We start from the raw sequence: 23,700 nt of genomic DNA, 5'->3' as shown, positions 1-23,700 counted from the left end.
TGATGGAAACATTTGCTCCTGTACCCACGAAGCCATTGTAGGCACACAATCGGCAAGCATGTAAACTTTGTTCTTAAGCATAAAAACTATGGTTGACATTTTCATTGGTGTCATGTGTTGTGCAACCTCATTCCCATCGGCCATGCCAGCTAGTTTTCTGTTGGCGACGGTGATGCAGGACGCCACTGCAGATATGGGAATGTATGTGTGCGGGGTGCACATGAAGATGGTGGTAGCGCCAAACACCTGCCAAATGCCAGGGAGCAGCTTTGAAAGCTTTTCTCCCTGTAGTCATTGCCGGGAAGGGTCAAGGCCAAGAAGTGCTGTAGTGCTGTTGAGTGGTCCCCAGACGTTGTGTTTGGCTTGGTAATCTTTAGTATGAGATACCAGTGCCAGGTAGTGGCACACAAGATGAAGGTGGCATACAGCGCCATTTTGTGGCATCTTTGTCTCTTGTCTCGTCCCTTACCACTGGTATTGCATAATAAGTGGTCCTCATTGGCAGTGTGAGTCCACCATACGACAGTGTTTGGCGATGATTGCAGAGTCTTGCTTCGGTCAAAGTTTGATTTTTCTGGCTTTCTAGGGGCTGCAAAAATGTCGGAAAACTCGGGCAGTCCGAAAAAATTAATGCATACCTTTTACTGCCCCCAAGGGCTCATATTGCCACAGGCACTTTCGAAATAGCTCTGAAGGCCTGCCAGTACACTAGGTGCACTGACGCTCGTACTGTGAAAGCAGGCGGCAGCTGCATGCGTGTATAATTAAGGAATACTACATCCTGTGGCAGTGGCCCCCTTCCACTCTTAGTATACTTCACGGCCGTACATCGCATAGGCTTGACCGTGTAAAGGCTGAGCTACACGGACTGAAAAACCGCCATCGAAGCAATGAACTTCGCCCGACACCCAGTGTACAAAAATTTTACACCCGTCACTGACCTGGCCCGGACAGAAAAAAGTCGCTCGGCAAACTTACCGCCAAAAGCGGCATATGCGCTCGCCAGGCGTCGTGAGGTTTGACCTTGCTCTGACTTCCAGCGGGGCAAAAAGAGTACATTAAATCATTTCTATAAGTGTGTAGGAAACTTTATTTTCTGATTGCTTGGCAACTGACTATGAATAATAGAATGAAAGCCCTTTTTATCTTTTTTTTTTGTCTTGCAAGAGCACATTCATAGTCTCTGACAAGACTGACAGCTATGTGGCAAGTATGCTGCGGCGTCCACCTGTTTTTAGCTCCCATGTAGCCCAAGCCATCGAACAATCGGCGCCGTGCCACTGCTTCTATTCTGTCGCGTGAACTTCGGTGTGAAAGTTTGTTCCATGTAGGCTGGCCCCTCTGTATTGTGACAAAGCTTACTTTTAGGAACCAGCACTATGCAACACTTGACCCTTGCCGTGCTTTCGACGCTTTGAAGCCATCAGCAAGAATGACAGAGCGGAGTCGGTGCCATTGCTGACAGCTGTGAATTTATTTATTTATTTATTTTAATACCCTCGAGGCCACAGGGCATTGCAGAGGGGGTGGGTTAAATTGCAATGAGAAAGTATTACAAACAAAACAGATACAAAAAATTGCATCCTAATATACATCATGATATACATGAAATAGTAGAACATATAGTGAGATAGTAGAATAAACAAAACAACAAAGACAAAAAGGTCTGATTACATCTATAGGTATTACATACAGAAGTGGTGAAAGAAAAACAAAGTTAAGTACAACTAATTAGAGAAGAGAAGTGTGATTGAGTCTTGAAGGACTTGCTGTCCTTTGTAGCAGCAGTGGAGGCGGGAAGCTTATTCCAGCCTTTGATGGTCTTTGGTAACAATGACCAAAAAAAAGTTAGTGCGACAAAAAGAAAGGACTACTTAGTTAGGATGGTCCATGTACGATGACAAGTAGGATGGTGCTGAGACGAATTCAGCCCGAAGAATTGGATTGTGAAAATAAATCTGATGAAAGAGAGAAAGGCGAAAAACTTTTTGTTGTATTATCAGGTTAGGAAGGCCAAGGGAAGATTTCATTGAGGTGATGCCTGAAGTTCGGTTATAATCCAATAAGATAAATCTTGCCACTGTTTTTTGGATTGGTTCTAATGAGTCAACTAGGGTGTTTTAATGATCCCATATCGCTGCTGTATATTCTAGCTTAGGTGGAATTATTGTTCGATGAAATAGTAGTTTAAGATTTGCTGCGGCATAGTGAAAGTTTCAACGAAGGTTTCCCAGTGAGCGTTTAGCTTTGTTAGTAATTAATGTGTGTTATGTCATGACACCACGAAAGATTACTCGTTATTTGTACTATGAGGTACTTGTAAGATGACACATGATCTAATTTAGTTCTGTTAATAAGGTAGTCAAAAGAACTGGAAGGAATGGAGACATGGGAAAAAGTCATGATTTTACAATGTCTTTATTGGTTATTGGGCAAAAGATGACGCAGTCATCAGCGAGCAACTTTATGAAGGAATTGAGGCTGTTAGGAAGGTCGTTCATATAATTTAGAAACAGCAGAGGAGCGAGCACTGAATCCTGGGGAACTCCAGATTTAATACCACGGGGGGGGGGGAAGAGGAACTATTATGCATTAGCCATCACATATTGAGTGCAATTAGTGAGAAAACACTCAGTCCATATTAAGATGTTAGGGTCCATATTTAATATTTATTTAATATTCAACTCATTTTAATGATTAGTAACTGATGAGACAACTTGTCAAATGCTTTGGTGAAAATGAGAAATGTGCAATCAACTTCCAAACCATGATCTCAAGTTGAAGTTACTTATTGGGTAAAAGGTAAACGCTGCATTTCACACGAGTAGTTCTTGTGAAAGCCATGCTGAAAGTCACTAAAATATGAGTTGGATTTCAAAAATTTTATTAGATTAGGGTAGTGAAAATTACATGCTTGAGCAATTTACAGGGTACACCGTATTTACTTAATTCTAACGCGCCCTTGATTGTAACATGCACCTGTTTTGCTTAACCAAAAGAAGAAAAGAAAAACATCCTCAATTGTAATTCACACCCATCTGCCGTGACCTTAAATAAAGTTGTTCGCAGTACCGCGCACCTCATTCTTGCATACAGAAATGCAACTTTCTCTCATTTGGAAAAACAGATTTACTCCAAATACACTAAAGTTGCGATAAATAAAAAGAGTTGCAATCGCCTGAAAGGCCAAGCATCGATTTCGATAGCAATTTAGTAGATAGCTATACGAAAAGTATGGATAGTAGTTTTATCAGCCGTATAAATTTTAAACATTCGCTTGCTAACTAAACTAACAGGCATAGTGTCACATGCGCCCAAGCAAACTTGAACACGTCTCACCGCATGACCGCGTAAACTCTTTATCAAAATGCTGGAGTGATGAAATGTGGCAGCAGGAGCGAGCGAATTGACCTTTGTGCAGCCTCTCGCTTCAATGCTAACTAAGCGACGAGAACACAGCACGATGTGCCTAGACGCGTTGACTGTCTCTATCGCAGATCGCTTTCACGAAAGGGGCTGTGCAGCCGCCGGTCTAGAACGCCTCTCCTGTTTGCGCCAGTCCCACATGCAAGTTTCGGGAACTCCAAATGCTCGTGGTGCGGCCCGATTTCTGTGATCGCTTTCCTTTTAATTGCGGCATTGTGATGAGCTCGGCATGTCTTCGCAGTCGGCACTTCTATGCTGATAGAGCAACCACAGAAAATGGGAAGATGGACGGTGGACTAAACTAAGCACATGTACTGCAGCACATGGAGGAAGCTACGGCAGTTAGGTACAAAGCGCGTATGAGGCTGCCATTTGGAAATGCCGATCGCAATATGGTAATGCAGATTTAGGGTCGTGCTTTGTCCTAACGCGCATGCAATTTTGGGACCCATTTTATCGGAAAGAAAGTGAGCGTTAGATTGAGTAAATGCGCTACGTGTTATAGGTATTGTTCTGTAATTTAGGGAGGAATACATGTTACTGGATTTAAATATAGGAATCACCTTCCAATTGTTAGGTAGGGTGGAACACTGGAGGGACTTCGTGAAAATTTGAGATAAAATTATTGAAGAGTACATTGTTGTATTTTTGAGAAATTTCGCACTTACTTTGTCAATGCTGCAGCTAGAGAACAATTTAAGTTTCTGGATTAAATTTAGAATAACTGCAGAATCGATAACAATAAAGTTCATCGGACAAAAATATGTGTTCTGTAGCTGTGGCACTGCAGCTGCATAAGAAGAAAAAAATATTGCAAAAGCATCATTTAGCGCAAAACAACAATTTTCGCTGCGCAGAATGTGGCCACCGGAATTAGTAAGAGCGATAACATTTTGTTTTACAGGTTTCACTATATTCCAAAACTTGGACGAATTTGTAGTCAGCATTGAAGGCAGCATTATGTTAAGATAATTGTGCTTGGCCTCTCTGATAGCAGTGCGATACTCAGAAAGGGCATTACAGTAAGCGCATCTGCAAACATTATTGTGCAAATTTTTAACTTGCCGAAAGCACCTTTTTTTTTGTTGTTGAGAAGCCTTTTCAATGCTGCTATAAACCACAGTGAATGTCTCTTATTTGATACAGCTTGAAGAGGGATGCACTTCTCAATCAAGCATGCCACTTTATTTTTCAAAAGCTTCTAATTCTTCTCGACTGTGCTATCAAAAAGCCAGGCATATACTCATCTACAAACATTTCAAGTTCTCTATAAATTGCTGTATAAGCTTTCCTGTAATTCCTTACTGTTTTTCGTGTAGCAGTTTGACATGGGGCGTAACATATTAAGGTGAAGTGGATTAAAGTAACAGGGAGATACGTCAGTGGATTCACAAGATTAGGCGTTGTCGTGAGGGCTAAGTCTAATATGTTCGCCAAGGTTCTGCCTATCCTAGGTGCTTCTAGTTGCTTCTCTCGGAAACCACAATATCGAACTGCAGGAAGCTTGGTAGTGGATGTCGGAAGCAACTAGGCCTAGCATTGCCACCATAGTAGCTCGGCATGCGGGAGCACTGATTCAAAGCTGTGACATAATCAAAATGGTGTCGGTGGTTGCGTCAGTTAATACTGCTTTAGACCGGCAGGCATGGCAAAATGTCCAGAAAATCGGATGGTGAAGGATTTCAGCGTGCGAAATTTCAGACATTCTTATACATAGACTCTATGCGGTACGACTACAGTCGCCAAATGGTAATTCAGATACCGGTAATTAGGACATGCTTGATTATTCGAACAGCCCCACAGCACTGCCACTAACCCCATAGATATAATGTATCAGGACGACTGAAATTTCGGATGTCATACATCACATTGTGCGATAATTTGGACTCCCATCTACACGACCATGTGCCCCTTCAGCCTCCGCAAATCGAGCCAAAATAGTTATATTACTGTTTGGATACGTCACCAGCATGGTTCCCGGCCATGTTGCCAGTACATCCACGAAACTAGCGAAGCCTAGTTGAACTAGTGTAGTTGCCGATAAAAATTCGGTGCATGCATTGAGTGTATACTTTAGTCTGCCTGTAGCAACAGTATAACAATGATCTATATATTATAGCGCTGCCTTCAGCTTGATTCCATCCCACTCTTATCATCCGATAAGAGATAACCATTCATGGCCAACTGATCCTGTTGATAAAGTGTGCAGAGCAGTGTTCTGACCAATGACGAAGTGTGAAAAGGAACAGCATAAAAGGCATTGCTAGAAAATCGCGGCCACGGGATGTCTAGGCCAAAGGCAAGTGTATGTGCACTCAGCAACACATTGACACGCTTGGCTTGTGTTCTTGGACTATCACTTTCAAAGGTACATCATTTTTGCAATATTTCAAGTGACTGACACCAGAGGCGTTGGTGGGTGGCAGTGTTTCCACACTCTGATAAGATAGCGTACCTGGCAGTGGGCCGAGAATGCTGTTGCTCGTAGACACCGATGCATCTTGCGCTATTCACACAAAATTGAAGGTATCTCCGAAATTGACGAACCGAGAACACGGCGCACCTTTTTTTGCCACTTGAGGAATAAAGTCGCTTATTTACGGTGGAATCCGGTATTTCAGACTCCTGATTTTTTGGACCCTGGCAGTCTTCACTGAGTCCGAATTATCATTCGGTGACTGTAATTTACTGTGCAGATGGCACTGCTTTATCTGTGACAACAGTCAGTCCTTTTTGCAGATTCTTGGACATTGAAAAAAATAAAACGGGAGAGTTCTCATAACAGACTGCAGCTAAGTAGCAGCTGAGGTGTTGAGTTGCCAGAGCCATAGTGCATATTGCTATATTGCCTTGCAGGCTTGCCGTGGTGATAGGCTGGATGCAGGCACTCCGGCAGTCTTGGACACATCAGATTCACCGGGCCAGATATACCGCATCCCAACACATGCTGACTTCCTGGCTGCCTACTCGACAGTGCCAGGTTAGTGAGATTGGAAGCTTTGTGTAGCCATGGTGCTAACAAAGCAGTGCCACTCTCTGTTGGCATTGAGTCCCAATTCCTTTTTATACCAGCAGACTGCTGGACATGTTACAGGGACATGTCACTCCCACTGGGCCACTACATCCATTGTGGTGTTCCATTGGGAGTGGCCATGGCATTCGGTTTCCTTGTGCCTTATTGTAAACTTTAACTCCCATTTGCAGGAGCCAGGCTCAGGTGGATTCTGCCCATGTGCTGATTTTACATTGGGCAAAAATAAAGGAAAGACACATCAGGTGGTCAGAATTAACCTGCAGTTTTTTGCTACTGTCTCTCATATCCCACCAAATGCAGCTTTACTGACATAGAACTACAATTTTGGTTAGTAATCTATGGTTTAAGGCGGTTTGAAACTTGGTTTACAAGAGTTGCAATGCTTTGGAAGGATTTGACTGGCTTATCGAAGCATCCCCACAGGGGCGTCTGTGTCAGAAGGCATTTGGTGTGTTGCCACAGCACATACCCAAGCACATGAGGGTTGGACCCTCCCGCGTGTAGGTGTGTGTGGCTTAGCCATGTCTGGGCAAAGGGCGATCCTGGGGGTTGAGCCGATGCTGTGTGTTCGGACCTTTAAGGCCCCCTGGCGGAGGCAACACACCTTTTTGGCCTCTGCTTCACACAGATGGCACCTCCAGACTAACCCACCTGGAGAAAATCGGCAATTGCCTTTTCCGGTCCTTCTCTCCAGTCTTCGTCTTTCTCTCATGCCTTTTCATCTTTTCTGTTTTCTTTTCACTTCAATTTACTTCCAATTCTCCAAGCAGCAAGGGTTAACCTGGTGTAGTTTATCCAACCTTGGGTCTATTATATTAGGTTATAGTAGCTATGTACATCTGGCGTCTATGTTTCCTTTGGGTATCGTAGCATCCCCTTGTTGAGCTCGTGGTGGGTGGCTGGCGTAGCTGCTGAATATCGAGGAAACTCTATGGCTGAATCTTTTCCCCCCTTATTAGATCTCCCTCAGAAAAGAAGGTGCACCGGTGCAACATTTCAATTTACTTTCCGAAGCAGTGCCCCAACATATGTGAAGTACCATGTCATACATAGCATCGTAAACACTTCTGTAAGAAAGCTTTCCCCATTTTGGTGGCAAAAAGCCTCATGCAAAAACTCGCATCAGCCTACAAGGCTTCAAAGATGTCTAGTGCAGATGTACTCCTGGAATTGAAAGAGAAAGAGGAAGTTGACAAGCTTTCAGACGTCACCAGTATATGTAATATAGCAGTCACGATTTCACCCCACTGCTCGTTAAACATGAGCAGGGGTGTCATCTCCGAGGAAGACTTCATCAATTTGAGCGATGAGGAACTCCTTGAGGGTTTCCAGGGGCAAGGCATCACAAAAGTCCAAAGAATCGTCCTTCAACGAAACAATCAAGAAATTCCCACAAAGGATGTTATTCTCACGTTTGCCACCAGTGCATCGCCCTGTTCCCTTGAGGCTGGCTAGGTCAAGGTCAATGCCAGGCTGTATGTTCCCAATCCGACACAATGTTTTAAATGTCAAAGGTTTAGCCATGCTTCTCCTTCATGCAGAGGCAAAGCAACATGTGCAAAATGCAGCAGCAACAATCACGACTCCGAAAAGTGTAATTCTCCTCCACATTGCGTAAACAGCAAAGGTGATCACCCTGCCTACTCATGGTCATGTCCCGTTTGGAAAAAGGAAAAGGAAATCATGGCAATCACAGTTAAAGAAAAGATATCATTCTATGAAGCCAGGAAACGTCTGTCGCACCTACCTAAACTCAGCTGTGCCAGTGTGCCGCATCAGGGGGCAGTAGCCCTGTGGTGACTCCTCCCGCCCCCTTGGTGGTGGCAGCCAGTGCTGCCCCATCGCTTTCAAAGGCTCCGGAGATCACGGTCTTGCAGGGCCTTAAGACAACGCGAATATCAAGGCCTGAGGCACCTGCCTCAGTGCCAGTCGCTCAGTCCTCCAGCGCTTCTGACAGAGCAGTGGAGGTCGATACCAAAACACCGGCGTCATTGACATCAAAGGACCAGCGCTCTTTCGAGTGGGAGTGGTTACTCCCAGTAATCACTCCAAAAAAGGACAGGTAACCTAACAGTTACTGTTCTTATCCCCAGCCGGTTTCTAAACATGTGTTGTCACCTATAATTGGTATTTAAGGATCAATCTCTATTTAAATATTCTCTGTTATGTTCCATTATATCTTTTATTATACACCGGAACTGCAGAGTTCTACTGTATTACATAACATAGGTGACATAAAAGACATCATAAATAGCTTCTCTCCAGTTGCCTGTTGTTTACAAGAAACAAATCTAGGCCCCCAAAACCAGAATTTCTCAAAAGGTTTTTTTGTCTTTCGAAAAGACCGGGAAATTGCCAGCCGACTGTCTGGAGGAGTTGCCGTTCTTGTGAAAGGCGGCACTCCCACCCGAAAAGTTAAGCTGAACACTCGTTTTGAAGCAGTTGCCGTGACTATTCTCTCTTTTAAAACTATAACAGTCTGTTCTTTGTACTTACCACCCCACGAAAGCTTAAATGTGAAAGAACTTGAAAAACTGATTGAACAGCTACCGGACCCTCTTACGCTTGTAGGTGATTTTAACGGCCATTGTACTCTTTGGGGAAGCCAGAAAACGGCCCAAGGACAACTCATAGAAGATTTTATTTTATCTAACGACGCGTGTCTTTTAAAATTCAGGAGCACCTACTTATTTTTCACCTACATTACGTCACTTTAGCTGTCTTGATTTAGCTCTCTGTTCACATTCTCTTTTCATTGATTTTAACTGGGAAGTGTTGACAATCCATACAGCAGTGACCACGTACCTGCCATAATCAAAGTGGCATCAACTTTACTCATCATCACCTGCAGGCCGCGTCGTTGGAAAATCCAACTGGCAGACGGGCCACTTTTCACGAAAACAGCCAAACTTGAAGAACATTCTTGAGCCCATCTAGGTGTCGATGAGATTAATAAAGCATTTACTACTTGCATAATCACGGCAGCTGAAAGACCTATACCCCAATCTACTGGAGAACATCAAAAGAAACTAAACCCATGGTGGACAGAGGAATGTACCATAGCAAACAAAGAACAGAATAAGGCCTGGGGCAATCTTCGTAGATACCCAACTTACAACAACCTTCTTGACTTCAAACAGAAAAAAGCCCATGCACGATACATTCATAGACAAGCCAAAAAACACTCTTGGCAGAAATATGTCTCCTCAATTAATAGTTCAGTCACCTCCAAACACATGTGGGAACAGGTAAAGGAATTCATAGGGGCTTACTCATCCTACACAATTCCAAATACTAACACTCAAAGAACAAGCAAACATTCTGGGGGAACACTTCTACAGAGTATGCAGTGTAGTAAACTACACGGACGCATTTTTAACATAGAAAAACTATGCTGAAAAACAAAGATTACGAACAGGTGTATCCAATCTACCATACAATGCTCCCCTCACACTCCCAGAATTAAAGAGTGTACTTTCGGCTGGAAAGAAAACTGCAGTTTGCATGGACCGCATCCACTATACTATGCTTGCCCATCTGTCAGAAACCTCAATAAAAGCATTACTAAAATTCTTTCACAAGGTCTGAGAAACTGGCGAAATGCCAAGAAAATGGACAAATGCCGTGATTATACCTTTTCTAAAATCTGGAAAACCCCCAACGTCACCCAGGAGCTACCGCCCCATCACTCTCACCAGTTGTTTGGCAAAGTCGTAAAAATCTGTTGTGAACACCAAATAAACTTTTACCCTTGAAACAGAAAGGTCCTTAAAGGGAAGCTGAAAAGTTTTCCAGAAAAAATGAGTGAACATCTGTACATAATGGTTTTCAACCCTCCGAATTCGAATATCATATCGAAATCGAGCGAAAGAAAGCGCAAATATATTTTATTTCGACGAAAAGTGCAGCAGCGGACACGCCCAGCTCGCGTGTCTCGTTTCCACCTGTGATTGGTCGGTGCGCCTCGTGACGTCAACTCTAGTAACCGACCGCTGCTGCTACACATGAAGTGCGGTGCCAGGTAGTTTGGTGCTATTTTTCTGAGACGGTAATGGAAAATTTAGAGAGACTGCGTTTTTCTGAGAAGTTCGGCGTTACTCCCTACATGTACGAGCCGATTGCGAAGAGCCGGCCTCTCGAAGAAGCAAACGATGCTGGTGCGAGCAGTGCTTTTGACGCGAACGAAAGCAAAGTCTTGGTATCTCCTCGTGTTCGAAATGCTCTTTGGTGAGTATGTTTTTTGCAAAGCGATCTAGTGATCTCGCCGATCTTTCGCCAATCTAGTGAGCTCGTTTCCGGTCAAACAACTGTAGTGTTGTGTTCCTGCATGCCTCCTCATGGAACGTAAGCGGGGATGCGATCGTCGGCATTTGTGCGCTGTCCAAAGCTGTCGGCAATCTACAAAGACGGTTTAAACGCGTGAAAAGCTTCCCGGTTCATGCAGTACGTGTAGTGACCTTCATCTGTTGGCTACCACTCACGATAACTACCACTCACGTTGATTACCACTCACATTGACTACCACGCACGTTGACTACCACTCTGCATATACGCAGACGCACCAACAAAGGAATGCAGGGTCGATCGAAGCAGATTACGATGGCACGCACGCAGAAACAAGCGCGGTCAGGCACAGTCGCAGACGCTGCGAAGGAACGAAACAGAGTTGACGTCACAACACCGTGGTTTCCGGTCTCCGCTCCGCTCGCTCACTCAACGGTGGGCGGAGCTACAGCAAAATTTCAACCGACGATTACGTCGCTCCTAATTAAAAAAAAAACCCAAAATTTTACCTACATGGTTTATAAGGTTCCCGCATCCGTATATGAGCGTCTTATTGAATTCGACAGACTCTTCAGCTTCCCTTTAAACATACATCAATGTGGTTATAAAAAGGGTTGTTCTACAACTGATCACCTGGTCCGATTAGAACATCAAGTACGCAATGCCTTTTGACACAAACAACACTGCCTAGCTATCTTTTTTGGCTTGGAGAAGGCATATGACACCACATGGAGATTCGGCATGTTTAGAGACTTGGCAGACTAAGAGATTCGGGGCAAAATTCTGAAGTGCCTTTCTGATTTCATGTCCGATTGAACATTTCAGGTGCGTCTTGGCAGAGTGCTGCCACGTGTATTCACCCAAGAAAACGGTGTGCCTCAGGGTTGTGTTTTAAGTACAACATTGTTTATGGTTAAAATGAACTCTGTTAGCAAGGTCATGCCATCTACCCTCATGAATTATTTTTATGTTGATGATCTCCAAATTGCTTTCTGTGGATCTAACATAACAATATGTGAACGGCAGATCCAAATCACTTTAAACATATTGACACAATGGGCTGATACAAAGGCTTCTGTTTTTATTTGGAAAAAAATGTTGCCGTGATGTTCTCTCAGGGGAGGGGCTTACAACCGGACCCATTCCTGAAACTAAATGAAATGGTACTCCCAGTTAGACAAGAACAAAAATTTTCGGAGGTCATATTCGATAAAAAGCTCAATTTTCTTAAACATATCAATAACGTAAAGATTATAACAAATAAGGCACTTAGTGTCCTAAAGGTCCTGTCACAGAAGCGCTGGGGTTCTGACCGTAAATGCCTCCTACATATTTATTGTTCTTTGGTATGTAGCAAACTGGACTATGGATGCATAGCATATGATACAGCCAGACAATCGTACCTTCAGCGGTTAGATCCCATGCATAATAAAGGACTACGCTTAGCAACTGGTGCCTACAGGACCTCAGCCATTCCAAGTTTGTATTCCGAGAGTAACAAGCCGTCTTTAGATCAAAGAAGAGCACGACTCATGATGAAATGCATCCTAAAAGTTCGCTCATCACCAGACCATATTTGCCGTAACATTATCACGCACTGTGACAAATGACTACTCTACACAAACAAGCCAAATATTATAAGACCACTTATACATACTTAGATTTGAAGAAAAATGCCTTGACTACAATATTCCTGCTGAAGCACTTTCTGTCATGCAAAGGCCAACTAGGATAGCTCCTTGGAACAATTTCACAAATCATCTTGGGTACTAGGCGCGAAAACACACGACACAAGGAAGGAGACGGGACAGAGCGCCACTTACAACTGCTTTTATTCGGAGGCACACCAAACACTTATATACCCGTCTTAGATGCAAGGACCACAATCACATCAAGATTGATAAGGAAGCGAACTGGTTAAATATTTCTTTTCAGCCATATATGAAGATATTGACGGGTCGCTGACGCACATGCTTCCTTTCTTTCCGATAAAGAAAGCTTCAATTACTTCCCGAGCTTTTTGATCTTTACTTTTTGCCAGAATTTGCGCCCCTGCAAAACATGGCTCACAAGATCGTGATGGGCAGGACTTAATGTGCTTGGGAATGTTTGGCCCTTCTTTATCTAACTCTACATTTTTCTCATCTTCCCTAATTCGATCGTTAACGCAGCGCCCAGTTTGCCCTATGTAGGAGCGGCCGCATGAGAGGGAGATTTCGTACACGACGCCTTCGGTGCACTTCATAAACGTTCGCACATGCTTGGTGCCACATCCATTTTTATCGTCTCGTATTTTTTCGATACGAGAACAAAGGCTTCCTAGCTTTCGGGGGGCTGAAAACACAGGCGGCACCCCATGCCTGCTATCAACCCTCTTTAAATTGTGGGCCATCTTGTGTACATAGGGCACCACCACAGGCCTCACTACCTCATCTCGACGGCGATCTTCCCCAGCTCTCACAACCGCACTCTTCATTTTTTGTAGCAGGCTTTCAGCGACTGCCATCACAATCGAGTCAGGGAATCCAGCTGAAGACAGCCTGGTCAATTGGGTTTGGAAGCTAAGCTGCATCTTGTGAGGGCACGATTTTCCGAGGGCGGATTGCAGGCAAAGTGAAGCTATCCCCCGTTTTATTAATTTTGAATGGGCGGAGTCGTATGGCAGAAGTCCTTTCTTTGCACGAGGTGCACATGCCCAACAAACGCGATCCGCACAAAACTCAACATTTATATCTAGAAACTGTAGGTGGTTCCCTCAGGCATTTCAATGGTGAATTGCAAGCCATTTCCATGTTGTCGGAATATGGATAAAATATCATGCACATTCTCTTCGAAGTTCAAACTTCCGTCCTTACTAAAGAATATCAAAAAATCATCCACGTATCTAAAAACTTTAAAAACATGCCTAGCCGGCAAAACCTGATGTAAAACTTGATCGATTTGTGAGAGAAAAATATTACACAATACTGGCGCCACACAGGATCCTATACAAATGCCGGCTTTCTGCAGAAAAAACTGCTGGTCAAATGTCATGCGGCCGCTCCTACATAGGGCAAACTGGGCGCTGCGTTAACGATCGAATTAGGGAACATGAGAGAAATGTAGAGCAAGATAAAGAAGGGCCAAACATTCCCAAGCACATTAAGTCCTGCCCGTCACGATCTTGGGAGCCATGTTTTGCAGGGGCGCAAATTCTGCCAAAAAGTAAAGATCAAAAAGCTCGGGAAGTAATTGAAGCTTTCTTTATTGGAAAGAAAGGAAGCATGTGCGTCAGCGACCCGTCAATATCTTTATATATGGCTGAAAAGAAATATTTAACCAGTTCGCTTCCATATCAATCTTGATGTGATTGTGGTCCTTGCGTCTAAGACGGGTATATAAGTGTTTGGTGTGCCTCTGAATAAAAGCAGTTGTAAGTGGTGCTCTGTCCCGTCTCCTTCCTTGTGTCGTGTGTGTTTTCGCGCCTAGTACCCAAGATGAATTGTGACCAACTTGCCCAACAAGACGTCCTTTTAAAATTTCACAAGATTTCTAGATTTTTCATTGACACACCTAAAGAAACAAAATACGCCTCGTCAACACATACTACAGGAATTTTGCGCAGTGCAAGACACATAAGACACAGAATTTTACACCGATGGCTCAAAGATGCCCATTTATGTTGCAAGCAGCGTAATTGAAGGTACGCAGGAACACATAGGCACTGCTCTCTAACTGGCAACACGAATGGCAGTCGAAAGACAACAATAAACTTCAACTCATTAAACCTGTTCTTAGGGAGTGGAAGACATGCTACTATCAGAAACGCTTCATCGAAGTAGTAATTCTTTGCCGACTTCAGATAGGCCACACACGAATCAACTACTTATTCAGAGAGGAGGAACAACCAACATGTGATAAATGCCATGAGCCTTTAACAGTAATGCACATTCTAATCACGTGTCCACATCTCAAAACGCATAGACAAAAGTACTTCTGCGTATTGTACAAGTCGCATGCCCCATTTCAACCGATGTTGATGCTAGGAGATGATGCACTGATACCTATGACTGATGTGATCAGCTTTTTAAACGAAACAGATTTTTTAAGTAAGTTTTAATTAGTGCAGGGTATGCTGCATTTACTAACGAAATTTTATCACCCTGTGTCTGGCGCAGCATAGCCTTAGTCGCTTTTGTGTCATTAAGCCTTATTTAACTAGTTTAACTAACTTATTGAAACGTTTTGTTTGTCGTTGAGCAGCGTGGGCTTTTGATATCTTGCATCGCTAAAACCAAATGCTGAGGCCACATTGGGTAAGTGGGGGAGTGTGGGACTGTTTTTATTTTAAGGCAGTGCCTCTTTGCATACAAGGGAGCCACTGTGTGATGGTGCAACCAAAGTAGGTTGAACCAGCATTAAAATGGCCATGACAATTCATGTGGCAACAGGACAACAGAGCCCTAATGTTGCTTGTATGACACAGGTGTCAAGGCCAAATGATCAGGAAAACCAAAATAGATAACCCTGTCAATGCCATAACTTTGACCATTTGAATTGTGCTCAACTGCTTGATCTATTAAGACAGCAAACAGGAGGAATCCTTGGATTGAGTGGCTAGATGTGCCAAGTCGAGAAACTATGACTTGGCTGCTGATATACAGTTGACTTCCATTAATTTGACCTCGACAAGACCAATGAAATTGACGGTGGGTCGAATTAAAGAAACTGAAAAAGAAAAAAACACCCAAATGCACCACTTTGCACATTTTTCATTACCGTATTTACTCGCTTAATGATTGCACTTTTTTTTCAAACAAATTGATGCAAATTCAGGGGTGCAATCATTCCGCGGGTTAAATATCCCACGAAAAGAGACATTTTCTTTTTTCATCCTGCATTTACTGCGAGATGACAACAGGCCAACAAGTAGGCGGCTGCCGCTGTCAGTGCGGGACACGAAAACAAAATGGCGGCCAGAAGAGCAAGCCGAATGTGCCAAACGTGCCGAACGTGATTATTTTTGTTTTCCTGAGTACATTATGCGCATTGAAACAGTTTACTCCGTATCAGTAATGAATAATATCATTAATATCTGCAAGTTTGCGACAATAATTATAATGTAGCCATGTCCCGCCTGAGGGGACAGAAACAGAGATGGGCATGCTTAGCTGTCAGTGACATAGAAACACATAGTGGGCATGCTGCGGAAAATGTGGCATTTTTTTTCACTGCTACCGTATTTATTAATATCTAGGCCGATAGTTTTTTTTTTTCAAATAATCATATTCCAAACTCTAGGGTCGGCTTAGATTCGAGGATTTTAAATAACGCACAGTTTTTCATTGAAACTGCTAAATATGGTGCATAGCTAGTGCCATCTAGAAAAGTCAGTATCGCAGCCGCTACTAGCCGTGCCAGTAGCCAACCGTACACAAGCGAGGTCGCCATTTTGACCTGTGTCGTATCGGTCGTATCGGTGTGCGGTGTGGTGTTATCGCGATGGCACCAAGCAGGAGATGCCACTACAGTGCCGCTTTCAAGCGAAAAGTTGTGATAGCCGCAGAGGCATCGTCGAACCTTCAAGCCGGGCGGGACTTCGGTGTCGACAAGAAAAACGTCCGTCGTTGGAGGGGACGACAGCAGCTCTTTGCGGGCACCGCAACAAGGATGGCATTGAGCGGACCAAAGAAAGGCCATCCCCACGAAGTGGAGACAGTTTTGGCCAACTTTGTTCGGATGCAGAGAGCAGCTTCCCTTCCAGTGACAACAGAAGTGCTCCAAGCGAAAGCTAGGGAACTTTCGAGGCAGCGAGGCCTAACGCCAAAGGATTTCAAAGCCAGCTGGGGCTGGCTTCAGAAATTCATGAAGCGCTTCGGCTTCAGCTTCCGACGTCGCACTTCAATCACCCAGAAGCTGCCAAACAATTTTGAAGAAAAGCTGATAGCTTTTCAGCGCTATGTGCTGTGAAAGAGAGAAGCGGCAGGCTACAGCCTTGGGCAAATCAGCAACGCCGACTAGACGGCTGTGTATTTTGATATACCAGTGGCGTACACCGTGAATGAAAAGGATGCCAAGGAGGTAAAGGTGCGCTCTGGAGGCTACGAGAAGCAGCGCGCAACTGTGATGCTGTGCTGCACAGCTGATGGACCTAAACTCCCTCCTTATATGATTATTAAAAGGAAGACACTGCCTGCTCGAGAAACTTTCCCAAGAAATGTCATTGTGCGGGCAAATGAGAACGGGTGGATGACAGGTGCAATGGTGGAAGAGTGGGTTAAGATTGTGTGGCGACGGCGTCCAGTAGCCCTTTTGACAAAGAACTCGCTCCTTGTCGTCGACTCTTACCGTGGGCACTTGACCGACAACGTGAAGGCTGCGCTCGCCCAAGTGAACACGGACCTCGCAGTCATACCGGGCGGCATGACGGGCCAGTTGCAGCCACTTGATGTCTGCATAAACAAACCTTTCAAGGATCGCCTGTGGAAATATTACACGGACTGGTTGACTGATGAAGACCACTTGCTTGCGACAATGGGCCACATCAAACGTGCATCGCTATAGCAACTGGCGGGCTTAGCTGCAGCGCGGGACGACATCCCAGGTACTTTGATCGTGCGCGCCTTTAAAAAGTGCAGCATATCTAATGCGCTTGACGGTACCGAAGATAGTGGACTGTTTGAAGGTGACAGTGACAAGGAACAGAGCGACGAGTCTAGCAGTGACGATGACGTTGAATGAGCTCTGCACATTCAGATTCACAGTAAATGCTGTTTGTATTTTGTGAACGTTGTCCTCGCTTTTCTTGTCTGTCCTACATTTGAGGTAATATATATATATATATATATACACACACACATTTTTGTCGGCTTCGGTCTTTAGGGGTCGCCTTAGAATCGGGGGCGGACTAGATTAGAGTAAATACGGTATCCTAATACGGAACGTTTCCACTAAGGATGGGCAAATATCTCAGCTGCATGACAAGCGTTGGCGTATAAATAGGGTACACTTTTAACGTATCAGTGTAAATGTGGCCACTATCGTTGCCGCTCACGATTTGTTGCGTGCCCACAAGTGCAGATGAGAAGAATCAAAAGGCACCCTTTATGTAGTTGTTGAATAAAATCATTATGAAGCCTACAAATAATAAGGCCGAGGCAAGTTTGGTTGTAGTTCTTTTTTTCTTCTTCTTTTTTTTTTCATGGAACTGCAGAAAGTGATGAAAGGAATGAAATGGGGCATCTGCTTAAGTATGTTGGGTGCGTGCAGACCGCTTGGTATGTCTTCAAGAGTCGTTCGCGTAGCATTTGATGGATGGTAAGCGCGATAATGATTAGCTAGACTTGGCACAAGACATATTGCTGCAGCAAGTTAAGGGTGCGATCATTACGCGAGTGCGATCATTATGCGAGTAAATGTAGTATTTGCTCCTGAATCATGTTCCTGAATCTAACCACATACCCAGTTTTTATAGGTTCAAAGTTAAAAACTAACGTAAAAATGGCATTAGACTTCTAGGATAAAGTAGGAATCTAATGTGTACCGGATATTTTAATGAGAAAAATTTAGCATGCTACCGATTCAGGCATCAGAGAGAGATGAAACCAGGGAAGTTTACTTTCACACAATAGAAATTTATTTACACCTAATGTCTGTCGTCACACTTGGAGAGTGCTCAAACACAATAGAGTTTCATAGATTAATTAGTAGAGGGAACTCTGGCGCTAGTGTCTACGGGAGCTGCAATGGCAGCAATTGAGCCAGCATGGGAAGTACATTGATTTGCCTAAACTTCGTCCTTCTGGCTTCAAACGGCTTGGTGACTTTGTAAACTTGTCATTTTCAACGAAGTAGTGCGTAAAGAATAACTAAATAAACATTATTAAAATTGTCCGATGGCAGGATTCAAACGCAGGACCTCTAGCACAAAAGCCCTATATTGAAACCATTACGCCACAGACGCATGCATTGACAAGTGATTTGAAATGCCCTTATAGATTTATCGCAGGCAAACCAGTGCCTGGAGACGCTTGGCACGTTTCGATTTGGCCACCTCGACAAGCTGAGTCGATTCGATTAGTAGCAATTGTGCACATTCACAGCATCTTCTGCACTTCGAAGAGTCTAGAGGCCTCTGAAATTTACGACAGTGAAGGCATACAAAGTGCAAAAATAAAGCCACGAGCACGAAGATCAGAAAAATCCATGTACTTCCCTTCATTCGCGTGCTGGCTCAGCAATTGCAGTGCCATAGATCCATCTAGTATACTGTAGGAAACTATGTTGGACACCACTGTGCGTTCGATTTTCCACATTCATCAGATGACATGGCAACAAATGGAATGGTGGCTTGCTCCTAGATTGACTGCTTTGTTAGTTTTCCCTGCTAGGCATTCAGTTCGCAGGAATGCCTTACACAGCTGCCACAACTTTGTTGTCGCTAGCGACGCATGTAAAGTAACTTGCCATTAGAAGGAGCTTTTGTAAGCAAAGATTGAAAGTGGCACGCCATCATTGCCATCCTATGTGAGAACTTGTTCTTGTCCCAACTTTCTTAATTAATGACATTTTACTATATATGCATATCTACCGACTCGCCCAAATTTTTTGTAAAGTTTACAAATTTAGACTCATTTTACAAATGTGATGAGGAGCTTCATGAAAACTAAATTGATCGCAAACAAGTTTTGCTTGTTGAGGGGTACTTTCTTTGAGTAAATTTATATAAACAAGCTCCTGGCAGCAGACGAAATCGGCGACAACAGTGTCGTTCAGTAATTCACTGTTTTCTCTAAACAGTTTGTTGCTGGTGAGTGTTGTTCCATGTTTGCTGCTAGTGTGTCGCATCTAAAGGTAAACTAAGTACATTGCTTCTGTATCCTTCAAAAAGCTTGTGTTCAGGGCAAGCTTAAAATAATATGCATGCTACTCCTCCCACCTTTGCCACTTGCGTTCGAGGGATATTGTGGAATTTACAGTTCACAGGTTGAATGCACCATATGTGCTTTCATGCAGCCATGTCACTCCTGCTTCATGTGCACTGTGTGTGAACGTTACACTCATGGTATGCAACCGCACGCACGAGTACCACATGCATGCTGCAAGTCCTGCAGTGTGAATTGAATGTGGGTGTTATTAAGATCAATAAGGTAACTGTTGTTTCAAACATCTAATTCTAGCCTAGCTTAAGTTAGCATGCCATTACTGGAAATTTGGCGATGTGTATGCTGTCATTATTTGAAATTGGGTTGTGTGCCTGCTTTACTTTTCTGATTTATTGCAGTGAGTTCAGAGTAGTACCGGCTGCCACTTTTAATGAGAAAAATCATCATCATCATCATAATATTTGTCGTTCAACATTTAGAAAATGGTAGTGACTACAGTGACGGGGCCCGGCACTTTAACATCTGCACTACGGTGACGGGGCCCGGTACATTAACATCTACACTACGGTGACGGGGCCCGTCGCTTTAACAACAGCACTGCAGCGACGGGGCCGTCACGATGTCGGTATTGGGGGCGATTACGGAGTCGCCATCTGTTGGAAGCGCCTCACATGCGTCGGCGCTAAATAAACATACTACGCGGCAGCCCTCCTGAACAATTGTGCAAGTACTCTCGAAATGGCAGTATTTTACCTTTAAAATGATAATGTTGGACAAACAGAAAGCACAGAATGGTTTACAGACGCTATCTGCCTACTACGTACAGTAAGCTGGGACACTGCGCGCGGTCGCCGCGATCGATTCCCCCAAACCGTTTTGCGTGAAACGTAAGCAATCGCCGAGAAAACTATGTGAAGTATGTTCTTATGGTGGGATGGCTGTTTGTGTAACTAAATGTAGCATAACAGTTAATGCAGCGATCGCGCGGGTTCACGGTGACCGAATTCGCGTCTGCATGCATGTCCTCGCACGATGTTTCGCTTTCGCTCCGAGCACGTTTTCGCACCGTGCCTGAGCTTTATGCCGCAGCATATGCGCATTTGACAGTACGCAAGCAACCATTGTTGCATGGACACTATCGGAGCTGTTCAAAAATAATTTCGTTATAGCTAGGGTCTTCGACGCCTACGGCGACTTGTGATGTTCCGTCGCGATGATACAGTCTTAATTTTCTTTTTCTTTTCTTCTAAAGTATTGGAAGCTTCAATATCATTATTTCTCAAATTTCATCGAACTGCATGTTTATCGGTTCTCTAAGCGACCCGCTGATTCTTTTTCTTAATTCAGTGGAATATTCATTGTCTGGCGTTACACAAGCAGGAACATGTGCCGTGCCTTTTTTATGTGTTTTTTATCATTCCCCTTCCATTACATTGAACCTTCTTTCTTTATTATAATCATCATAGGTGTTACAGTGCATACGCAAAAGATTGTTGGACCCAATAACCGCAAGCTAGTGGTTGGGTCCGGATGTGAAATATAATGGAGACAGTACTGCAATAAAATATCACGGTCCGTGAAGTGCTCGGCATATAGACGCCAGCACCACGAAGCTCATGCAGCTGGGGGTCAACAACACCTTCCATGAGGTTGAGTCACAGAAATTAGTCCAGGTTGTCAGGCTCGCTTCCTCGCCTGCGGGGAGGCGGATCCTGGAGGCGCTGGACTTTAACCCGTCAGGGAAAGGCGGTGCGCGCTCGACGCATGGTCGCGGGAGGCCGTCACGGTCTCGCTGTTCCCGCACAACGTGCACCCGCAACGCAATGTAGGCAGACGCCGGGCCCGGGCGGCCGCACTTCTCGGATCCGTCGCCGACGATCCACGATCGGTCGCGTTCGTCGACGTCGCCCAATACGGTTCGTCCGACCGGTTCGCAGCGGCCGTTGTGGATCACAGGGGCAACCTAACGCCGCGCCCGTGCGGGGCTCGTGTCCAGATTGCGGAGGTCCATTCTGCCCTTTAGAACACATGCTCTGGCGGTGTCCCTCGTTACGGGACCACGATCATCTCACCACGGAAGAGTGAGAGGAGGCGGTCAGGTACGGCCTGCCCGTCCCAACTTGGGAGCGGCTCGCGGCGGCCCCTCCCTCATAAGAGAGTTTCGGAGTCGCTCCTTAGGACCTTAATAAGGTTCACTGACTGCCGTGAAGTGCTCGAAGTTGTTTGCATAGAATGCTGTTTGAAAGAAGTGCGGCCATTGACGTCGCTACAGTGTTGACGTTAAAGTGGAGACGGGCCCCGTCACTGCAGGGCAGATGTTAAAGCGCCGGGCCCTGTCACTGTAGTACAGATGTTAAAGTGCCGGGCCCCGTCACTGTAGTACAGATGTTAAAGTGCCGGGCCCCGTCACTGTAGTACAGATGTTAAAGTGCCGGGCCCCGTCACTGTAGTCACTACCTTAGAAAATATTTGTGGCTGCCTTGGCAAGAAAGCTCTACAAAACAGCTTGATGGGACAAAGGCACCACTGGCAGGTGACAAACACAGCAATACATACAAACTGTGGTATAAAATTTAGCTCTCAAGTAAAGAAAACAGGTGATTTGACATTACAAAAACATATGCAATGCTATACAAAAAGATAGGTGCACTGATACAGTCACGCAGCACAATGCAACCAAAGGAACCAAGTATAGTACAACCAATACAATGTATTGCATACACTGAATGAACAAACATGTAAAAAAAAAGGAAGTTGTAACACAAAGTAATGTTCTTGACAAGCGGAGAACAATATACTGTACAGTAAGTAAACTTCTGTTGATTCGGCTGTGATGGGACTGACAAAATTGATTGAATTATCCAGCAGGTCGAATTAAACAGTATGCAGAAAAAATGTCAAAATGCACCGCTGATTCATTTGACAGTACTTGCCTGATTCTGACACTCCCCCAAACCAAACATGCACCTGCTTTCTATGTGTCCGAAGCAGAAAACTAACATAGATGTAACATTAAAGCCCTTAAACAAACTTTAAGTCTAATGCACACCCAAATATGTGTTGCACAATGGTGGCTGGTTTCCTAACGTCAGCTTCGGTGCAATACAAATGTGTGATGGGGTAAAGCATATTAACACCATAAACGCGGTTTTTTGTTATATTTTCTTGGGAGGGAAAAGAAGGCCATGCTTTAAATTAGGTAAATGCTGTAATCAAACATTGTGAGGTACTGTTATTGCTTGAAAATCTTCCTAGCCAGTGCTAGCCGAGAATAGGCGTTTTCGATGGGGAGTGACGTGTTCAATGCATTCACTGTTCCCTAAGTTTTGCTGAGACGCTGCTAGTAAAAGGGTCAATATTAGTGTCACTAGCAAATGGGTGTGTGCATGTTGACTGGTCAAATTCGGATTATCCAGCGAAGGCACAACTTTAGGAACAAAGTCACGAAAGTTTGGGCCCATAGAAATGCATTGGGGCCTGCTGGGACCTTCAATCAGAATTGACTTAATTGGAGTCGAATAAATGGAAATCCACTGTAGAACCTCATTTATACAATTACATTTTGTACATTTCCCTATCGGCAATGTTCGTGATCGAGAAAGCAAGAAATGACCCAATAAAGTTACGCTTCTTTTTTACTGGTTCATACATTCTTTTAAGCCTGGTCTTTTGGAACCAACGTTCAGTATACCACCAGCTGTGATCGTATGATACGTTTTTCAGTACTGCGTCCCATGTGAACCAAAAAAAAGCATGAGGTACATGCAATTGAGCACAGTAAGCACCTGCAATGGGAACGTTCTTGCAATCAAGCCCTCTTTTGTCACGTAAAAATGCTGCCACACACTCGGTTTCCTACTCTGTTACTAGCAAATCTCCTTGCAGCTCATCATATGTCACCATTCACAGCTATCGCCGCCAACCCATTTGTGATAAACATTTTCACCTATCTGTTTTACAGGGTATGTGGTGTATGTAGGAAGCGTACTGCATGCCCTTAATAGATGATAACCCTGGCACATCACTGTTCTCTGCGGCAGGTAGCATAAAGTGAGTGTCACATTTCGCTCTGTTGCATCGTGGCATCATATT

General features: G+C 44.2%; 1 protein-coding gene across 3 annotated transcripts in view; it reads left to right on the top strand.

Annotated features, from left to right (window-relative positions):
- Positions 1 to 23,700, top strand: part of LOC139051338 (caspase-1-like) — a 65,715-nt gene that overhangs the window by 31,551 nt on the left and 10,464 nt on the right. For 2 of the 3 annotated variants that reach the window (XM_070528360.1, XM_070528359.1), the window contains exon 6: positions 6,283 to 6,406. In XM_070528360.1, the coding sequence (XP_070384461.1) occupies positions 6,283 to 6,406 (124 nt within the window). Of the gene's footprint in view, positions 1 to 6,282; positions 6,407 to 6,630; positions 6,717 to 23,700 lie in introns of those variants that run through there. The other variant, XM_070528361.1, reaches the window with a different exon arrangement.

Source organism: Dermacentor albipictus, unplaced genomic scaffold, assembly GCF_038994185.2.
Source record: "Dermacentor albipictus isolate Rhodes 1998 colony unplaced genomic scaffold, USDA_Dalb.pri_finalv2 scaffold_11, whole genome shotgun sequence".
Lineage (NCBI taxonomy): Eukaryota > Metazoa > Arthropoda > Arachnida > Ixodida > Ixodidae > Dermacentor > Dermacentor albipictus.
Note: the sequence above shows the minus strand (reverse complement) of the source record. Positions and strands in the feature narration are given on the sequence as shown.